The sequence below is a fragment of the Pollachius pollachius genome, assembly GCF_949987615.1.
Source record: "Pollachius pollachius genome assembly, chromosome: 2".
In the NCBI taxonomy this organism is placed as follows: domain Eukaryota; kingdom Metazoa; phylum Chordata; class Actinopteri; order Gadiformes; family Gadidae; genus Pollachius; species Pollachius pollachius.
The window spans coordinates 43,484,558-43,503,775 of record NC_136935.1 but is presented as its reverse complement, the minus strand read 5'-3'; the positions used below and the strand labels follow the sequence as shown (position 1 = coordinate 43,503,775).

General features: G+C 46.3%; 1 protein-coding gene across 1 annotated transcript in view; it reads left to right on the top strand.

Moving 5' to 3' along the window:
* tmem131l (transmembrane 131 like) overlaps positions 1–19,218 on the top strand; it is a 33,328-nt gene that overhangs the window by 6,660 nt on the left and 7,450 nt on the right. The window contains 22 exon segments of the mRNA XM_079729501.1: positions 2,458–2,532; positions 4,560–4,683; positions 4,855–4,971; positions 6,269–6,373; positions 7,849–7,926; positions 8,797–8,950; positions 9,475–9,533; positions 9,641–9,746; positions 9,853–9,955; positions 10,282–10,432; positions 10,900–11,070; positions 11,300–11,369; positions 11,450–11,570; positions 11,690–11,759; positions 12,093–12,202; positions 12,300–12,369; positions 12,640–12,767; positions 13,297–13,439; positions 13,727–13,913; positions 15,787–15,972; positions 17,360–17,509; positions 18,056–18,632. Of these exon segments, the coding sequence (XP_079585627.1) occupies positions 2,458–2,532; positions 4,560–4,683; positions 4,855–4,971; positions 6,269–6,373; positions 7,849–7,926; positions 8,797–8,950; positions 9,475–9,533; positions 9,641–9,746; positions 9,853–9,955; positions 10,282–10,432; positions 10,900–11,070; positions 11,300–11,369; positions 11,450–11,570; positions 11,690–11,759; positions 12,093–12,202; positions 12,300–12,369; positions 12,640–12,767; positions 13,297–13,439; positions 13,727–13,913; positions 15,787–15,972; positions 17,360–17,509; positions 18,056–18,632 (3,055 nt within the window).

Genomic DNA, 19,218 nt, shown 5'->3' with positions numbered 1-19,218 from the left:
ACATTTGCTTCCATTTTACCACTACGGATGAATGCTAAAAGAAATCGTTAGGCCAGATGCGTCCTTTGTTGCTTTACCTCAAGCAGAAAAAACCGAAGGTGAAGCACTATTTGGTCAAACTTTTAAGGGGTCTTTGGTGCCAACAAAGGTTTTTCTAGATATTATTGTACCCAGTCCCATTCATTCTTGCTTGATAACTAGCATGGACAAGTCGACAGACATTTTTACTCTGTGACTGTTCAGGATATGACACCTATGGATTGTATGTTGAAACTTCATTCCACCATTGTGGTCGTCAAAATACCACTATGCACCAAGGTCAGATACAGTTCCTTCTTTCATAACAGAATTGGTATTTCACTCTATTATGCAATGCCATACTTTTCATACATGGATATTTGGAATTGCCCCTGTATCGACAGAGTGTCATTTTTTATGCATCTGTGCATATTCATTTAGTGGTTTGAAAATGTGAGGCAATCACTGAGGACCACAATGCACTGAGTTGTTATTTCTGCATGCCTTGCACCCAGCCACCACAGAGGTAAATGTGATGATAGCCGTCGTCTACAATATATAGCTGTTACACATCGTCCATGTCAAATAAATACAAAATCAAACATACTATGTCCATTAAAAAATAGATTTACAAACAAGCCCACCTTGCATTTCTTTGGGCTTAAGGCAGACTTTGCAATACAGATATTGATCTCATTCATATTGCTACATGGAAATGTGATCAATATTGTGCAGTTTCATCAAAATGTAGACTTTGGCAGTCCAAGCAAAACTCATCTCCTTGCTGTGAACCGCTGGTGTCATCCATATCAGCAGAAGTTTCTGGTGGGTTGGATGCTTTGGGGCTAAACCTTGTTGGTTGAGGTCAGAGACTGCCTGCAGACCCATAACATACTGAGTTGTGGTTGTCCGTGCAATACAGAACTTCCTGTTCTGTGTTGCACTAATTGAACATACTTGGTGTCTCACAATGAGACCTCAGTGCACTCTGTACACTGTTTGCCCAAGGTACCTAATAAACTGGCAGATGTATAGAGAAACAAAGAGATTGTTTGTGTAATACATGTTATATTCTACATTACATCAACAACAATGGCCATTATTTGTATGTAATAACATTGTTTTTAAGGTCCCCCTCCTCCCATCTAAACTTAAACATTTGGAGTATTGCATCATCGTATGTATGCAATTTGGTTATTGAAGAAGAGTTTTTTTCTATCCTCTGCAAGTCACATTCATCATTGTTATGCAAGTCCTTTCATGTTGTGTAAGTTATCTTCTCTACAGAGTTGCTCCACAAGATGTTTAACTAGCAGTGGCAGATTATTCATCGTTTGAGGTGATCTTATGCTATTCCTTTGTAATATCAAGAGCATTTTCTTAAGTGTCTTTATGTCTACATAAAAGCACTAAAATAGTCATTGTTGTTTTGGGCCCACACTTTAAAACATTACCGGCTTATCATATCAATTTCTATAAAGCATTTTGCAGTGCTGAAAAAACACATATAGGGTTAGCCTGGATTAATGTGTACGGGTCCTCTTTATATCTTGCTTTCCCTTAGGTTTTGGGCAGCCTTGGTGTTATTATAATATCTGTACCCAAACCTAATACCAGGTGCAGTTCCCTCAATGCCTGGCAAACCACATGCAACATATCGCTAACGACTGTTGCCTGTTAGCTAGTCATCCTGACCAGAATAAACCCCCAGAATGCGATAGACAAATTTACGAGCTGTCAGCTGTTGAAGGGTATGAACGACAAGCGGACTATGAAGCTTGCAGTGAGGCCTCACTCTAGGCATATCCTTGCGAAATGTTTCATAATGGCCAAGAAAATCTTTTTAGGGGGATGGGGTCTTTAGCTGTGTGTGTGTGTGTGTGTGTGTGTGTGTGTGTGTGTGTGTGTGTGTGTGTGTGTGTGTGTGTGTGAGAGCGCAATGGCACGCGTGTGTGTTCTTTCAGAAACATTAATGATTCTTCAAGTATGAAGAAGACCCCGCGTTTCTTACTTTCTGTTATATTTGCCTTTGTATTATTGGGATCAGCTGATTTAACTTTTTCAAATATAACTACATAATCAAATACCCACTTTACTCGGCTAAAGCCTTTCCAAGCGCATAGCGAACCGGAGTAGGTGTTGATTTTGAACCGAGAAACGATTTTGACCCCAAGAATCGAGATTGGCTTCCATATCCTATAGAATATCATGAACTGAAAGCCTTTCAGGTGATGTCAATTCTTTTTTGCTGTGCTATTTGAGCTTTTTAAACGGTCAAGTGCCCATTGAACATGGCTGTCTTGTTTCACTGTAATAATGTGGACGATTGTCAAAAATACTAATGTATCCATGGTTTAAGTTTATCATCCTATTTCATGTTGTTTGCTTTATATTGTAACAGGGTTAAGCCAATGTCTCATAAATTCTCTGTTTCCCCAGCAGCTCTTCATCAAATGCATGGGAGAATGGGAGGCCCCTGCATTTTCTACCGCCAGCCATGGAGTTTAGGACCCAGTAAGTGGCTTTCACTCTGCTACCTCAAAGGGTACGGGTCAAATAAACAGAAGAAGGGATGTAAAGACATTTTTCAAACATGTATAGGAAATTCTGGTTTATTAATTTGACGTGTTGACACGATTTCATCACCCTCGTGTAGACGTGGAAATCTTGGTCCAAAAATAACTTTAAATAAATAATAGATATGCACTCAGTCTTTACATAACCTGGGTTCTGGAGAAGATCACCGGAAGACTACAGAGGCATCGTTATAGCAAACAAATGTCAAGGGGATGGATCCCACAGACTGGGGAAGCCTATTTCGTCAGGCAGCGCATGGCCATAACAACACATGTAGACCCCTGACGGCCTTATATGGCATTGAGCTTTCTTTCCCAGCAGCCACTGTCTTAATGAGGTAGTGTGACCTCACTGAGAAAAAAAATACGTTAGGGGGCGGGGCTTTATTTCTGCAGGCTTCCAAAACAACAGGAATAGCAGATTGTTTGTCGGGCTTGGGCAGAAGTCCCCTGGTTCCCCCATTAGAAGCCAAAATATACAGGGTGCACACACTCTATGGGAACAGAAGGATTCAGGGACTTTTCTGTCTGGAAAAGTTATGTGAAAAATGCAGAAAGCACTCGGATGTGAAAAAAAACTAGTTTTGGGAATCGTACATCTATTAATAGTTTTCATTTGGAAACGCTAAAGTTAACCTTTTCTCATCCGAATGGCCAATGTTCTTATGTTTTATTATGATATCCCTCTTTGCATACAGAAGTGCTTTGTAATTATGAAGAACAAAACTTTGCTTAAAATATACGTATTCCCCATCCTGGCAACGAAGTAAAATAAACTTGCATCCTATATCCAATTGCAAGCGTCCCCGCGTTGCTCTACTGCAGAGGAAGAGACTGATACGGTGCATTGTTGCCAATTGCTCCATTTGTCATATTGTCGGCTTACCACAGCAGTTGCCCTAGCAATTGGTCTCATCCAGCCCCTGGGTCTCTAACAGTAGGATGTTTAAGTGTGTGACATGGGAGTGTGTATGGAAGGGGAAGGGGAGGCAGGAAATCCTTCAATGATTGGCGTTGACTTTTTTAATTTCAATGGTTGATATTTGTGTGAGGGTTTGGTTTGACCAAGTGGGAATGGCTGAGGCATAGGGTTAGGGTTGTGTGTTTCCAAACAGTCCTGAAAACGATGACTCATGTTTTGAAATTATGTTTTTAAGAGACGTTTCCGTACCATTTATATCGGAAGTGGGTTACAACACTTTCACTCCAAATGATGGCTCTGTACGCCAATTTAAATTGGCAAATTAACTAGTGAAAAATAAACATGCATGGGAGGGAAACCCTATAATTTAGGTGATTTTGATGAATTAATCCGCAAAGAAGTTAACAGTATACATAAAAAAAGATGCAGCATTTTTTTAAATTTTATATTTGTCATTTCTTCTGAATTCAGAGGACCATTTACCTATTAGAGGACATTTTTCAACCGAGAATATTTGTTCAGGAGATCAGTCCAAACTATGCCATTGGCCTCAAAACCAGGGTCAGTATGTGCACTGCTACTTACTCCCAAACTGGGGTGAACAGTATTGAGGTAAATGCTACACTCTGGGGCGGCGATGAAGGATGTCACCATCACCATTCATTTTCATCAGCGTCAGACCACCAGCTAGCGGCTTGTTTCTCAGGACCCAGCAGGTTTGTCCAACAGAATAGGGCTCTGCCATCGTTCGTGTTCTGTCAGATTAGGAAAATGACTTCATTAAAAGTCATTGTCCCAGTACATCACCTTATTATCCTCAATGAAAACTACATGGAAAAAAGTCCAGCAGGATGAGTTATAAGAATTGGATGCCGTTCTCCCATCCATAGTCCTGTCCAATGACGCGATGGCCAGCTCAGCACATACACCACGTATCACATCGATTCTTGGTAGTCCTCTATGGAACCTATATGGAAAAAAAGTCAAACCGAAGAAATATGTTTTTCATTCGCCCTTTTCTTTTTTCTTCTTCCTCTCCATAGGCCGCTGGGGCTGCCAAGAGCTGAAACCATATATATACACAACCCCAGCCAGGAATTCCCTGTCACACTGCTGTCGGTGTTTACTTCCAGCAGGCATTTTCACATGCCTTCTTTCCACAAAAGGGTAAATGTGTGTGTGTGTGTGTCTGTGTGTGTGCTTGCATATGACCGCGTGCATGTATATCCGCTCCCACTCGCGACATGGCTGATGTTGGTTTCTAATGTATAAGCTATACGGGCATGTGGCGTCTGTCCTCACCCCTGGCTTATCTCTCCTCCTTCTCCTCATTCCTAGGTGATCCCACCCAGAGGGAAGGCGTCTTTTAAACTCATCTTCCTCCCGTTAGAGGAGGGCAACATTGAAAACACATTATTTATAAACACATCAGCCCACGGGGTGCTGTCATATCAGGTCAGTGGTGAACACACGCACACTGCCGGGGGGAGGGAAGAATATTGTGACATTGTCCTTTTGAGTTGGGCCACACACAATGTGCTTTTGAGAAGATTCTGTCAAACAAGAGATGGGACATCATTTAAGCCTTAGTTTTTAAGATAAATCGATTTTGTCTAGGGTCTCAGTCTTGCTCTTTTGTTTTCATTAATGGCAACATAAAATTGACAGGAGGCACTTAGAATTGTTATATATAAAAACCAACTGCTCCGATACATGTTGGTCCCCTTGTCATAAAGACCCCTAAGTTTATAGCCATAATCACCAAGGTTAATAATGACACCCCTTTTCCGAGGGAGAAGAACTATTAGTGCAATTCTGCTTTGACTTTAAATGGCTAAGCTTTAAAAGGGGCATTTGTCATTTCCCTCCGACTAAATAAGGCTCAGAGTTAAACATGGAGCTTGACTTGGCAGCAGTGCTGTTGAATTACATTCCCATGCAAAAAATCCATTGTTGGTTAAATGTTCCCTTTCAGCTTAATTAACCGGATACAGACAATTTGTCATAGTGTTTTTCAATACAATATTCTTGGGCTGGATTTAACATGGCTTGTTGGCTGAAGTACCAGGTAACTTGGTTCTGACAACCTCTTAAAACCGACGCTAGTAACCAGCCTAGGCCGACGCGTCAGAACCGGGGCCTCATGGTTTAACACTGTCTAGTTCTGCTGGTTTTTCCTACAGGTAAGTTTAGCCCCTCCTACACTTCATAATTTAGGCTTGCTGTATGTTTTGTGAGGCGTGTTCCGCTCTAGGCTACAAAGCGTGAATTCTAACATGCCAGAAGTCTTGCGAATACCAGACCTCATTGAAGCCAATTTGTTGAAAAAAGTATGCTAGTGTTGCCGAGTTTAAGCATAGTTTTGCTGCGTCAGGTAAAGACAATTTTATATAAAGCCTCTGGAGGACTCATACCTGCACCCCCTCATAACTCAAATGTGATGTTTAGATTGCTAATTATAATACCTTAACAAGGCGCAGCATTGTTTGCTTTTCACGGTAAAATATGGGCGCCTACAGCTTGGATGTCCCAAACCACTCCGTCGAAGCCTAATTTGCCTATATTTGACATGCAGTTCAACCTAAAAGTGGCTTGAGATGTCAGTGTTTATCTATATAATCAGTTTTTGAAGTATGTGCTGTAGTTAATTTGTAGTTCTATTTTGAGTAGAAAGTGGGTGCTCGACCACCAACTTGCAAACACATGGACATATGATATTGTTACCTAATGTGGTGACCCCTTCATTTCACAGATATTTGGTGTGGGAGTCCACCGGGGTGCTTTAAAGTCTGTCCAAAGAAAGGACAGTCTACTAATATTTCCTCACATCCAGAGCATTAAGCTTACGCAAACTCAGGTATGTCCATTCAATGTAAAGAGTGTGTGTGTGTGTGTGTGTGTGTGTGGCTGTGTGTGTGTGTGTCTGTGTGTGTGCATATGTGTCTGTACATGCGCTTCTGCGTTATGCAGCACACCGTTGAAGCAACGGGGGGGGGTCTCATTTCATCAACAAGATAGGTAGTGCTTATAAAACATTGTGCAAGCGTGGTGATGATGACGCCGCCAGCGCTGCAGGTCCGTTCAGAGCGCTGCGTGTCACGACGACGTGCACGGAGCGGTATCCGTTACATCCTGCCCGGGTCATCCGTCTTAACGGTCGGCGTGCCTTAATCCGTCGACGCTTAAACACTCCGGGGCCCATCGCAACCCCGCTGAAGCCTTTCATGTGTATGTGATACCGTGAGAGAAACCTGACGCGACAGTGAAACCACACGCGTAGCGCTGAACACCCGGGCATGTAGTGGCGGTTTTAAACTGGTTCGAGTCGCTGGTGCGCCGCTCAGGTCGCCGTTGAGCATCACTAAGGGTAACACTACAGTGTTTAACATATAGTGCAAAACCCACAGCTTTGGCTGCACGTGTTTTACTTGCTGAAATGTCGTTTTATTGTCATGAAACTTTATTGTCATGAAAGTGTTGCATGCGGAACTAGCGCACTAGATTGAGATGAGTGAAAAGTAAAAGTAAGTGAGAAGCCATTGCAGAGGAACTCTGTCCTCTGCAACAGGAAGTGGGCCAGCAGTTGCTAAATGTCATCCTGTCTTAAAATCAGCAAGACCTTTGTTCTTGTTCAACTGTGGCTCCTGCTGCACAGGCCAAATTGAACCCACTTCTATCTTGCGGTAGCTGTGTCTGTTGCTGTTTGATTGGGCACTAACAACGACATTTAACAAGTTAATTTTCATTGATATTCAGTTACAATACTTTATTGTACTAATATGACTCCTGGTTATTGAGTGTTCTATTATATTGAGTGACTATAATTCCTTATACCGATATAATTATGACTTAACTTATTTCTGTATTGTACTGGTACTTTCCATCAAACTAACATGTCTGCTTAAACTGCCTTTTACAGTTGCCTTTTAAAGCAATGAAAGACTGAAATTAACCAAATATATTTCTTTTGCACTTCAAGATTGCACTTGTTAATCGTTTTGTGTGATGAAGTTTGTTCAGACTACTAGAACAACCTTGAGCTACGGCCAGGGTGAGAATGACTTCGGACAGTTGAATGGAACGGGGTAATACACGTTTTAAGGTGATGAGTACAGGCTTGTATGTGGTAGCGTAATTACCATTGTTTTTAGAAAGTCCCCTCTGCTACTACTCCTCCACATGTTATGTTGTCAGGGTGTCTGACCTCAGCTCTGGCAGATTGATGCTGACGTGTTTACCGTGGACGTTAAACACAGGCGCTTGATCCCTGCGTGATTCCATGAGGGGTTTTCCGACCGCTAACTGCTGGCTGTTTTGTTGTGGTCCCTGCAGGAAGACACTTCCAACATCACCATACTGGGGCTACTCCTGGAGTGCAGCGTGTCCAAAAGTCTGTTAAACAAACCCCAGGTACTGTGCTTGTCTGTCGGTCGGTCGGTCGGTCTGTCTGTATGTCTGTCTGTCTGTCTGTCTGTCTGTCGTAAATCCTCCCCATCTACACACAAGCCCTGTCATTCAGGGGTCCAAACCCATGTGTCAAAAGCAAATCTCTTTAACGCTCACACACAGACAACAGCTGACAGTCCACAATAGGCCTTGTAGCATATGGAAGGGCGTGTGGCAGTGACGGGGGAAAATAACAAGGCGTTTGTTTGGAAACGGCGAGAGAAGAATGCGAGCGTCTCGGGTAGGCGTGGCCACTCTAAGCCAACCGTCCCAGGCTGCGACTTTTTATGGCGTGCTTGGGCATGCCGAGCTTAGCCGCCATAAGGCTGCCTTGTGCCTGTGAGATGTATAAGAGTCTTGGTTTCACAACTGGGGGTTTTGGGGGGGGGGGGGTTTGATGTGCTATTGCAGGCCCTAAACCCCGCGGGGCATCGGGCCAGGGGAGCTGTCCTCATGGCTGTTGGAGTGGTTAATCATCCACCCAGCCCAGTCTTGGTTTACACCCAGATTTGCACTCCTCTGAAGGATCGGTCCGCCCAGAGTCGGCGTGTTAGTCAGCGACTGGGGTGGGGGTTGGGTGGTGGAGGCCTGTAGCGGCCTGTCGATCTGGGGCTCCTCCACCTTTTTGTTGTGCTGACGAGTCTCGTGCTGCGCATCCTCGTTTCACTTACAGGCAGGGCACACTGTTTAGGCCTCTGGTTCCATATCGTCTCCGTCTCCTCCGCCCACCTCTACCTATCGCTTGGCACCCTCCGTCCCCTCGCCCACCCCTGGCCGGCCCCGTCCCCCCTGCGCCGTCTGACCCAGTGCACCCCTCTCCCTCTCCCGTCCCAGGGGTCGTGCCTGCAGAGTGACACCAGCCTCAGTCTGCACATCAACCTGTCGGAGCGCGGGGACCGCCCGGGGGACCTGGACAAGCTCAAGCCTTACATCCTGGAGCACATCCTGGTGCTACTGATGGCTCCGGCCCCGGGGCCCAGCTCGGCCGGTGGGTGGATTAGGATCAAATAAATATTGAAGTTTTTCTTTTTGTACAATTTACACAACTGCACGGAAAGCTTAGCGGGCGTATAAGACTCCCTCCCCTCCAGAGATGTCATGATACAGACAATGTATTCGTATTGCAATTTTTACATCCTTTATTTTAGCTCCCCCTCAATTTCCTAGTTAGAAAAGTATTTTTTAAAAAAAGCTTTATTTAATATAGGTCTGGAGATTTGGAGGTTTGAATGCATCAGCGAGTCCAGCCAGGGATTTGCGTTCAATCATTTTGCCAGTGCTGCAACCATTAAAGCAATGTTAACCATTATAATAAGTGTCTCTGTCACTGCTGACAGACTGCAATTTCAGCAGTCTGTCGCTGCTGAAATGTATTTTATTTTAAATGAAACATTTCAGTATTTTGCTAGTCGGCCTACATGGGTTTGTAACCAAGTCCTGGTTTGAGCACTTATTCTCTTCTCACATGACTATTTTGTTAATTTAACGTATTCAAACTTTTTCCCATTTCAGGAGATCCAAAAATAGGAATTTATATGTTAAACTCTGGTGGCAAGAAGCTCTACATAAAGGTCAGCCGTTGTTTTAATATATTTTAATTGCATTTATTTATTCAATGTTTTTAGCTATCATATACGATAAAGCTAGACTGTCTCGATTCTGCCTCTCCAATATCCAGGACATGCAGGTGCTATCCAAGGTAGAGGCTGGTCTGGAATTTAACCAGCTCCTTCTAAAACCAGAAGCAAAGAACTTCACGCAGGTGGCTACGGTAGAATGCCGGGGTGAGTGCGTCCGCAGGGCCCTATTAACGCTCCTTAAGTGCATTCTCTGCTGTGAAGTGATTTCTCAACCACACGGCCTTCCCCATTTCTTTAACCCCCCCTGCAGGCTCCTCACGAGGTCAGGGGAACAGATGCTCTCGTCATATCAGTCTGCAGGTCTTGGCCAACCTCACAGCCTACACTTTCCCTGGACTGCAGAGCCTGCGCAGGTACTGGGGCGTGCAGTCTTTCAAGTAATGTTTCATGTTTTTTATACGGTCAAGTTGTATGGCTGGAATAAGCATATTGCACTGGTTAAGGGTCAACTCCCAGCCGAGAAAGTACCGTGTTCAATCCCCAGTTGTTCACAGCCTACCTTTCGGCTTCCTTGAGCAGGATTTACAACCCCTACTTGCTCCTACTTTACTTTAGCTTAATGCTATTAAATGGTAACGAATGCGCCTAGGCCACTGACTGACAGGAAATAAAAACGTGGATCTGATGTACAAAGGAATTAATCCATTGTCCCGGCACTGTGCTTGTTCCCTGGAGCCAGAGAGTCCAGGTGGGATCTGTCAGGTCTGGTCCAGGTGAGGCAGAGCGGGCGAGCCAAAGACCAGGTCGACCTGTGGTTGAGCAACCCCTTCCCCCTGCCCCTCACCATCACCAACCCCAGGCTCGCAAGGAGCTCACGGGGCGTCCTCAAGGTGTGTTGGACCATACCCCGTATCCTCATCATTGGTTCTTCTTAGCGTCGTTGTTTGATCCATTTTAAAGGGTACCTTAACCCCGAGTGGCTAGTCGGATCAGTCGATAACGGTTTCCGGTTTGGTCTCACTGTGTTATTCTTGACTTATGTAGAGTGTAACACAAATGTAGAGTGTTGTTGAACAGGGGACATACATAAAGTATGAGAAGTCTGCTACTTACGAGATAACATCTCTGCAAAAGAGCTGTCAAATTGTGAGAAGAGTTGGACGGGCATTTCGACAATGCCCCTTGCACATGCGCCCTGTACCTAAAACCTTTAGAGACTGCTCAAGATGCATCATTTTGAAACCCGCCGGCTGAAGTTCTCCTGGTAAAACAGGGAATACTCGCCCAGTGTATCCAGTGAATCCATCCATGCTCAGCGTGTGACGCGGTGGCCTCTCTACCACCCCCTGTCTGCCAGGTGGTGAACTTCACCAGCCCGCTGACGGTACCGCAGGGCTGCTGGCGAGTGCTGTCCCTGCAGCTGCTCCACAAGGCTCTGCCTGTCCACCTACTGTCCAGCCTGCGCCTGGACAGCAGTCTGGGCGCGCCCCTCACCATACCCCTCTACCTCCAGTCCGGTCTGGGCAAGGTAATATCACAGTCCGCAATGGAGTGCTTACTGTGAGCCTGGTGCTCTTGCACAGGTCGTTGGTTTAATGTTAGTCAAAGTGGATTTTTGTGAAGTGATGAAAGGTCAGATAGTCAAGTGAAGTGCTTCCTGAAAAAGTAAATGAAATGGCATTGAAAGAGACTGATGAAATGTTATTGAAATAGGGATTATTGAAATGGGTGTTGACGAAATCCTCATTGTGTTTCAGCAGGGGGAAGTGGTTTTCGAAGCGGTTGGAGAGTGTGGACGGCCGTGTCCAATCAGATTGTCCGAAGCAGGTAAAAAAAAAAAAGAAAGAAAGTGTATGCGCGTGACTGCTCCTGGCGAGTGTGTGACCAGTATGTGGTTTTCCCATCAGGGCGGGCCCAGTGGCAGCGTTCCCTGCTGCCAGGCTCCCTATCCTCCTGGACCGTGGACAGCAAACTGGCCACTGAGCTCTGCTCCCAGTGGCAGAGCAACAAGGAGCAGTTGCCGTGCAGGTCAGACCCGTGGACCACCTCTTGTCACTCTGTGTGCTCTCGGTTCTGGTTCATACAGCTGGCCTCAATGCAACACGAACCCCAGGGGAAATGTTGAACCCATGTTGTTTCCTGTTCAGGTGGCCACGCCTCCCGCTGGAGTCCTCCTCCCCTCTGGACTTTGGTGCCACCCCAGTCAACGAGAGCAAGGTGGGTCAGGTTGCGGTTGCAGTTTAATATTGATTTAAGCTCGTGCAGCTTGACTTTGCAGCTCACAAAAAGCCTGGGGAAATTGAAGGCTGAAAGTTCACTCTCTGATTCTCCGCCAATCAAATGGCTACCTTGGGATGCCTGAAATCCAAAATATGTGTAATTCTCTCTTTGTTGTATGTATTTCCTTTCACATAAGCAAGATCTTCATTGATGCATGCCAACGTTATTCCAGTCAAGCCTTTGCCCGTAAACACTGATGTAAATGAGCCCTGATTCAACCGACAGAATACCCTAAAGTGTTTCTGTTTTGGTGTGGTTATTGTCATTCAGGTGAAGCTGCTCACACTGAAGAACCCCTCCCCCTCAGTGGTGAGCGTGGAGATCTCCTCCCTCTCCCAGTACCCCGCGCCACTGGACGCCCTGGACCTTCTCACCAGATGGTCAGCCCCCCCCCCCGGTGTTCCTGACATGAGACCATACCTCTCCAGCGCTCGACTCTTGCTGACCTCTCTTTGGTTTGATTTTGTGCTGCCGCAGGTTTAACATTAGCCCGCTGTCCGTCAACACCAGCACAACAGAGTTCACTCTGCTGCTGAAGCTCCCAAAGGTCAGATCAACCGCTCATGCACGCACGCACGCAAACACACAAAACACACATACACACACAGACCCATACACAGGAAGCACACACGCAAAAACACAGACCCATACACATGAAACAAACAGACACATGCACGCACAGACCCATACGCACAAACACATTGGGGCAACCACACCCACACATGTAACACACACACACACGGGCACACTGGGATCTAGATAGGAGGGAGTTGTTTTTAAAGTGCATACTACACATCTTATTTTACTGTGTGTGTAGGATGGAGAGAAGTTAATAAGAGGACAGCCCGTCCTTCGTCTTCTGCTCCAGCCGTGGGAGACCAGAGAGGTGGCGGTGATCTTCACGCCCTCAGAGCATAAGCCCACCGCCACCATCCTCATCATCAGGTACATGAGAGGCAAACCCTGTTTTATGAGACCTGTCTGCTAGAAACACCAATCAGTTGAGGTGTTGTTGATAGTTGGTTAGAAGGAGTCTATTCCTTCGGTATTTCATTTATTTTGTTGATGAACACAGAATACACCGAGCATACACTTTAAGTAACAAATCCATTGCTTTTTTGTTTGCATATACATACAAACAACAAATACATCTCACCCACCGCATCCACTTGAACATGTCATACACTCACCTAGAAAAACAAAAAGAAGGAAATAGACAAATGATCACAATTTAAATAAACTGGTAAGCAAGGACACCCCACTTGGCCATGCCTAACGTCGTCATGTTCAGATACATTTAATTTCTGAACATCTGCTCCTGTCCAGCTCAAACAGAGTACGGCCTTAACGCTCACCACTCTAAGAACGTAGGGCTCCCAGCGCTGTAGGGGCGCCCGTGATAAAACATTCAATGAGCATGTGCTGCCCGCCCGACTCTAAACCCGTGCGGCGCGGCGGCGGCGTGTTCCTCCAGGAACAACCTGACGGTGTTCGACATGGTGACGGTGCAGGGCCACGGGGCCAAGGAGCTGCTCCGGGTGGGGGGCAAGCTGCCCGGTCCGGGGGCCTCCCTGCGGTTCAACGTCCCCCAATCCACCCTGATGGAGTGTCGCGATGGTAAGGGGGGGGGCAGGCAGACAGTTGGTTGTATGAGCAGCAGGTTGGGCCCACGTGATGCTATCATTCCCTCCCGGGATGTATTTCAGTTGATCGATGAAAACGATAGTTATGTTATTATAACTCTAGTTCTATGAATAATGGCTTGACAAGCCATTAGACGAGGCTTAGACGGCAAAGCCTACATGAAATAGAACAAATAAAAGCTTGTCCGCTCGACAGTTTTTTAAAGGGGTCTGTGTGTGTGTGTGTGTGTGTGTGTGTGTGTGTGTGTGTTTGGGTCGTAGGCCTGCGCACCAACAAGCCGCTCTTCGCCATACGCAAGAGCTTCCGGGTGGAGAACGCCGGGGAGCTGCCCCTCACAGTCATGTCCATGAACATCAACGGCTACCAGTGCCAGGGCTTTGGCTTTGAGGTGCTGCAGTGTCGCTCCTTCAGCCTGGACCACAACTCCTCCTCCGAGATCACCATTGCGTAAGACAGGGCTGTACGCTTACTTTTTAAAGTGGTAGCAATGGTGCTAGCAAGCAAAAAATTTCAGTAGCACAAAAATAATTTTGGTAGCACACATACTATAGTCAAAATAATTATTTTATTCAGATATAGCTATATGAACAGAATAGGACTTATATTCAAAAGTAACACAATATGAACAAATTTAGTAGTAAAGTGACTATGAAAGCCTTTTCTTAAACATCAGCAGCCAGAAGTGGTGAACACATTAAACAAAATTAAGTAATTATTACAAATTCAACCAGCACGGTTAACCTGGGTTTTTGCGGAAAAAAAGCCTCCTGGCAAGCGATGTGTCGCTTTGACAAGTTGTGCTTAGTGACGTTGTCCCTCTTGAAAATAGTGTTCCCTGTAATGTAGGGTGTCTTCCCAGATGTCCTTTCCCCTGCCTCGAGGCAATATTTACAAAACATAGACTTCTTGGGCTGGTCATAGACCAGCCAATTGAAAGTTTTTAACCACTGGGGGTTAAACCTGTACGTTTTCCTGTTGGCCGAGACGGAGTCATGGGTGGAGTCGGCTTCGTCCGAAGGTGCCGGTTACGTGCATGTGGTCGCCGAGTCAATCTCTTCCATACGTGGATTTTTTTCCAAGTTTCAATCTTTATTTGACGAAGAAGAACTTCCGAATACAGAGAAATGCCTTTTCATTTTTCTGTTTTGCTTGAAAAGTGAATTTCCTGCAACCATTACAAAGCCTCTTCCTCAACGTGCGAATGTTCGGGAAATGTAGTTTTATAGTAGTTGAGCGGAACTGGCGAGCCTATAATTCGAAATACATTTCCCTACATGCACCACTCCCATCATGCTCCCACACACTCGTGCTTAGCAGTGCCACTGAAAGCCGTACAGAAAGACGTATTTTTTTTCGACACGGGTCCTTCTCACCCTTTAGCACCGGTGCGAGTGGACTTGTATTTATCTTTGCACGTTATATATTTTAATAGCAAATGCGATCAAAACTGTCGCACTGTACAGCCCTGTAAGACCTGAATTACAATTAAACTTTCGGAAATGATCTAAAATGGAGAGGAGACTAATCAATGAATCATTTTAGCCACAAATTGAAAATAGGAGGAGAAAATACAAAAAGTAAAACTAATGATTTTACCAAACACAAATATTCTGTTTCTCAAGCACATAGAGGCAAATTGATTCTGGTGGTGTAACTCTTCCAAAACAGGCCACTTAGGTTTTATTTAAAATGGAGCTGACGTGCCCAGGTTGTGTTTTGAGAATGATGTTTCCCGGGGGAATAGATATATTTAGACGTCCACCGCTTCATCTTCAATGAATTACAACAGAAAAAGTAGATGACTCAGAACTTTATAAATTCCTACTGTGTTATTAAATGAATGTTGAGGTGGAATGTTTGGTGTTGGTCAGTGTGTTGCTGCAACACACTGACTAAAACCACAGAATACTAGTTGGTCTTATAAGAACTGAGTAGCAACATTGTTGCTACTCAATCACTACTCGTTTAGCAACTTAGTCCTTGCGGCCACACTTCCTCTTTTGCGTTGCACATACTGGTCTTCCGCTTCCTGTTCATGTATTTTGTACCCTTTGGTTTCTCTTTCTTTCTTATTCTCCCTGTGTCCGTCCGTCTGTCTGTCACTCGCTCTCTTTGTCTCTCTCGCTGTCTTGGTCACTCTCTCTCCATCTCTGTCTCCGTCTGGGTCTCTGTCTCACTCACCCTCTTGCTGTCTGTCTCTGTCTCTCTCCCTGGATCTCTCTTTCTCTCTCTCTGTCTCGCTCACACTCTTGCTCTCTCCACCTCTATCTGGCTCTCTCCCGCTGACTCCCTCCCCTCTCTCTCCGTGTCCGTCCTCCAGGTTCACCCCCGACTTCACCTCCTCCTGGGTGATCCGAGACCTGACCCTGGTGACGTCGCGGGGCTCCTCCTTCCCCTTCACCCTGAACGTCACGCTGCCCCACCACATGCTGCCCCTCTGTGCCCAGGTGGTGCCGGGCCCCAGCTGGGAGGAGACCTTCTGGATGATCACGCTGGTCTTCACCTGGTCGGTGGACGCCTCGCTCGTATTAAAGGGATTGCAGTAGAGCTTGCTTGGGTTGTCACTGTAGGCATCGAGGCGGCATCGGTTGAATAATCCGTTGCGCCGGATGCGTCGAAAAAAAGATGCGTTGTCACGTTTCATCATGGGCCGGGGACAGGATCATCTGGGTGGTCAAATTAATTGTTATGGGTTCAAGACCTCGATGTCCACAGTCTATCTGTCGGGGACCTGCTGAGACTTACACGCACACACACACACACACACACACGCACGTAAACTGGTAATAGAAAAGATTCTCTTGACTGTTGCCTCTTCCGCTAGTGTAAGGGTATTTTTAGAAACATAGATCCCCTCTCGGTTGTGACCTCACGTCGGCACCAGAACGACCTTTCAGGTCACTGAGCACAAAGCTTTAAAAAAAGAAACGACTTCCAGGGTGGGGATCTTTTGACGCTCTGTTTCCTCTGTATTCGCCTGGACCGGTGCAGGCAGAGGTTTCCATGTATGTGTGGTGCGTGTTGGAGGTCAAATTGACAGAATAGTAAAACATTCCTCAGCGTCAGACAAACATGCTTGAACTCCTGAGCTCCTGTATGCGTAGTCTGTCAACGTGAACTTAATGATGGCTCACCAGGCTTTCTGGCAGCACAGTCACACCTTGTGTAGCGTTTGTTTTTCTTTCTGTTTGCTTTGTTAGCTTTTATGGTTTGCGTCACTGTTTGGCTCCTAGTTTTTTCAGCCTGGTGCAGGTCTACAATTGTGTTTCTGGTGTCCTTTGACAGCTCTTTGGTCTTGGCCATAGTGGAGTTTGGAGTGTGACTGTTTGAGGTTGTGGACAGGTGTCTTTTATACTGATAAGGAGTTCAAACAGGTGCCATTAATACAGGTAAACAGCCTCTTAAAGAAGAAGAAGTTACAGGTCTGTGACAGCCAGAATTCTTGCTGGTTTGTAGGTGACCAAATACTTATTTTCCACCATAATTTGCAAATAAATTCTTTAAAAATCAGACAATGTGATTTTCTAGATTTTTTTTTTTCATTTTGTCTCTCATAGCTGAGGTATACCTATGATGAAAATTACAGGCCCCTCTCATCTTTTTAAGTGGGAGAACTTGCACAATTGGTGGCTGACTAAATACTTTTTTGCCCCACTGTGTTGCTACTTGGTACCGGTTATCCTCATATTTCTCACACGTTCCTCAGTTAATACAAGTCTGTAAGATTCCAGTGTTTGGATTAAGTCCTCCCTAGAGGGCAGAGATTGAAGTCTCCACTTCAATTCAACCGTAACCACTCATTCAGTTAGAAAGTAATTTAAACTGTAAATGGATTTGCTCGTCCTCCGTCCAGACGCATGGAGATCCTCACCGCCTGTCTCTTGTCCTTCCAGCTTCTCTCTGTTCGGCGTGTGCCTGATGGCCTTCCACCAGGCCCAGTACATCCTCAACGAGTTCTTCACCCCCAGTAGCCGCAGCAACCACAACTCGGTGCTGTCGCGGCACAAAGCCCCCGTCAACAACATCACGCCCAACGGAGTCAGGTACACCAGCGCGCCCAGGCCTGTCCGCCCGTTACAACTACCTTGGGTTTAACGGTTATCCATGCCTTACCTTGTCCACCTATCTTAATACATGTCGATTTAGATTGGGTGTAAATCTTACCTTGAAGGTGACATATTATACCACCAGGTGTGAGTGGGAGAAGCTGTTTTGAAAATCTTCTGACATCACAAGTGGGCGTGTCCACCTAGATGTAACGGCTAATCACACTCAAACCTGGTCGTATAATATTTAAAAATGCTGATGTAGGGAAGCTTCCGGAGCTGTAAAGCGAGGGGAAAAGAGCAGAAGAGCGCACGGTTTTGAAACTGAACAAACAAAATGTTCCCATCCTGCTCTATTCCCCATGTTCAACCTATAGCCATTTAAAAGTGACCCATTGGACAACACTTGTGGTCGACGAGCAACGTGGATTCCCCAAACCAATCCGGAACCAGATAATGAATCCGAAACGACCCGGGGCTCACGCCACAGAGGCAGGGACCCATCGGGTGTGACGTTTGTTTGTGCCCGTCTGTGTTCCGCAGGACGAAGGGCGGCTGCAAGAGCTACGTGGACGCCGGCCACACCTCCGACAAGGGGAAGGGGCGTGGCTCCGCCGTGCTGGCCAACGCCCACCCCCCCGCCCCGCCACGCCCGCAGCCCGCCAAGAAGGCCCCCTCCCCCACCCAGCCGCCCAAGAAGCACCGGGTCCCCCCCTGCTACGCCAAGCCCAGGCCCAGCGCCGCCGCCGCCGCCGCCCCCGCGGGCACCCCCGCCGAGCGAGAGCAGCGGGACCTGAGCCCCGCCCCTCCGCTCACCCCGGAGCCCGAAGTCTGTAGCCACAGCAACAACAGCGTCGGCGACGAGGACGGCGACGACTCGTGTCGGAGCGCCCCGATGGAGAAACCCACGCACTTTAAGGAGGAGGAGCCCCCTCGCACCGCCGAGGGCAAGGGGCCGGCGGCCGTTACGTTTCCCATGGAAACGCCCGGGGCCCGCCCCCCGCACCAGGCGGCGCCGGGCCCCGGGCCCCGGGCGTACTGCAGCCCTGCAGGACAGAGCCTCGCCAAGCAGCGCGCAGACGGCACATACTCAGAGAGGAGGGAGGGCGCGGAGCTGGAGGTGAGGGCCGGGGGGACGCCCGGGCAACGGGCTTCACATCAGGGCTGATTTAATCCAGTTCAAACCGATTTTATTTAGTTATAATATCAATTCATCTCAACACATAGGCCTGGCTTAAAGGAAAGAGCTGTTTATGTGTTGACTGCTTCCAATGTTGTGTTGGTCAGACTATAGAATGATTTATTGCTTGTGTTTAGTGAATGATACGGAACATAAGGAGCTTAAAAAGAAAAATTGCATGCTAAATCGCAATATTTGTCGAGATAATCACAATTCGATTGTCGTACAGCCCTAGTTCAGGTAGGGTTTTACTTATTTTTTTGTGCTGGGAAATGGGGATTAGATGTAATATGATGTAGAATTAATATACTTTACTCCGCTATACTTTATATATTTGTACTGCAGAATGTTTTGACCAATTTTGACGATATGATTCAACTGCCTAGTCTAGAACATATGGCATCATTTGTATCCAGGTTAGGATTCTGATGCATCATTTAGATCATACGACAGAACTTGTATGGGATGATATCATTCACATGCATAATGTAGGACACATAGCTCAGTCTGTGTGAGGCGACGCACT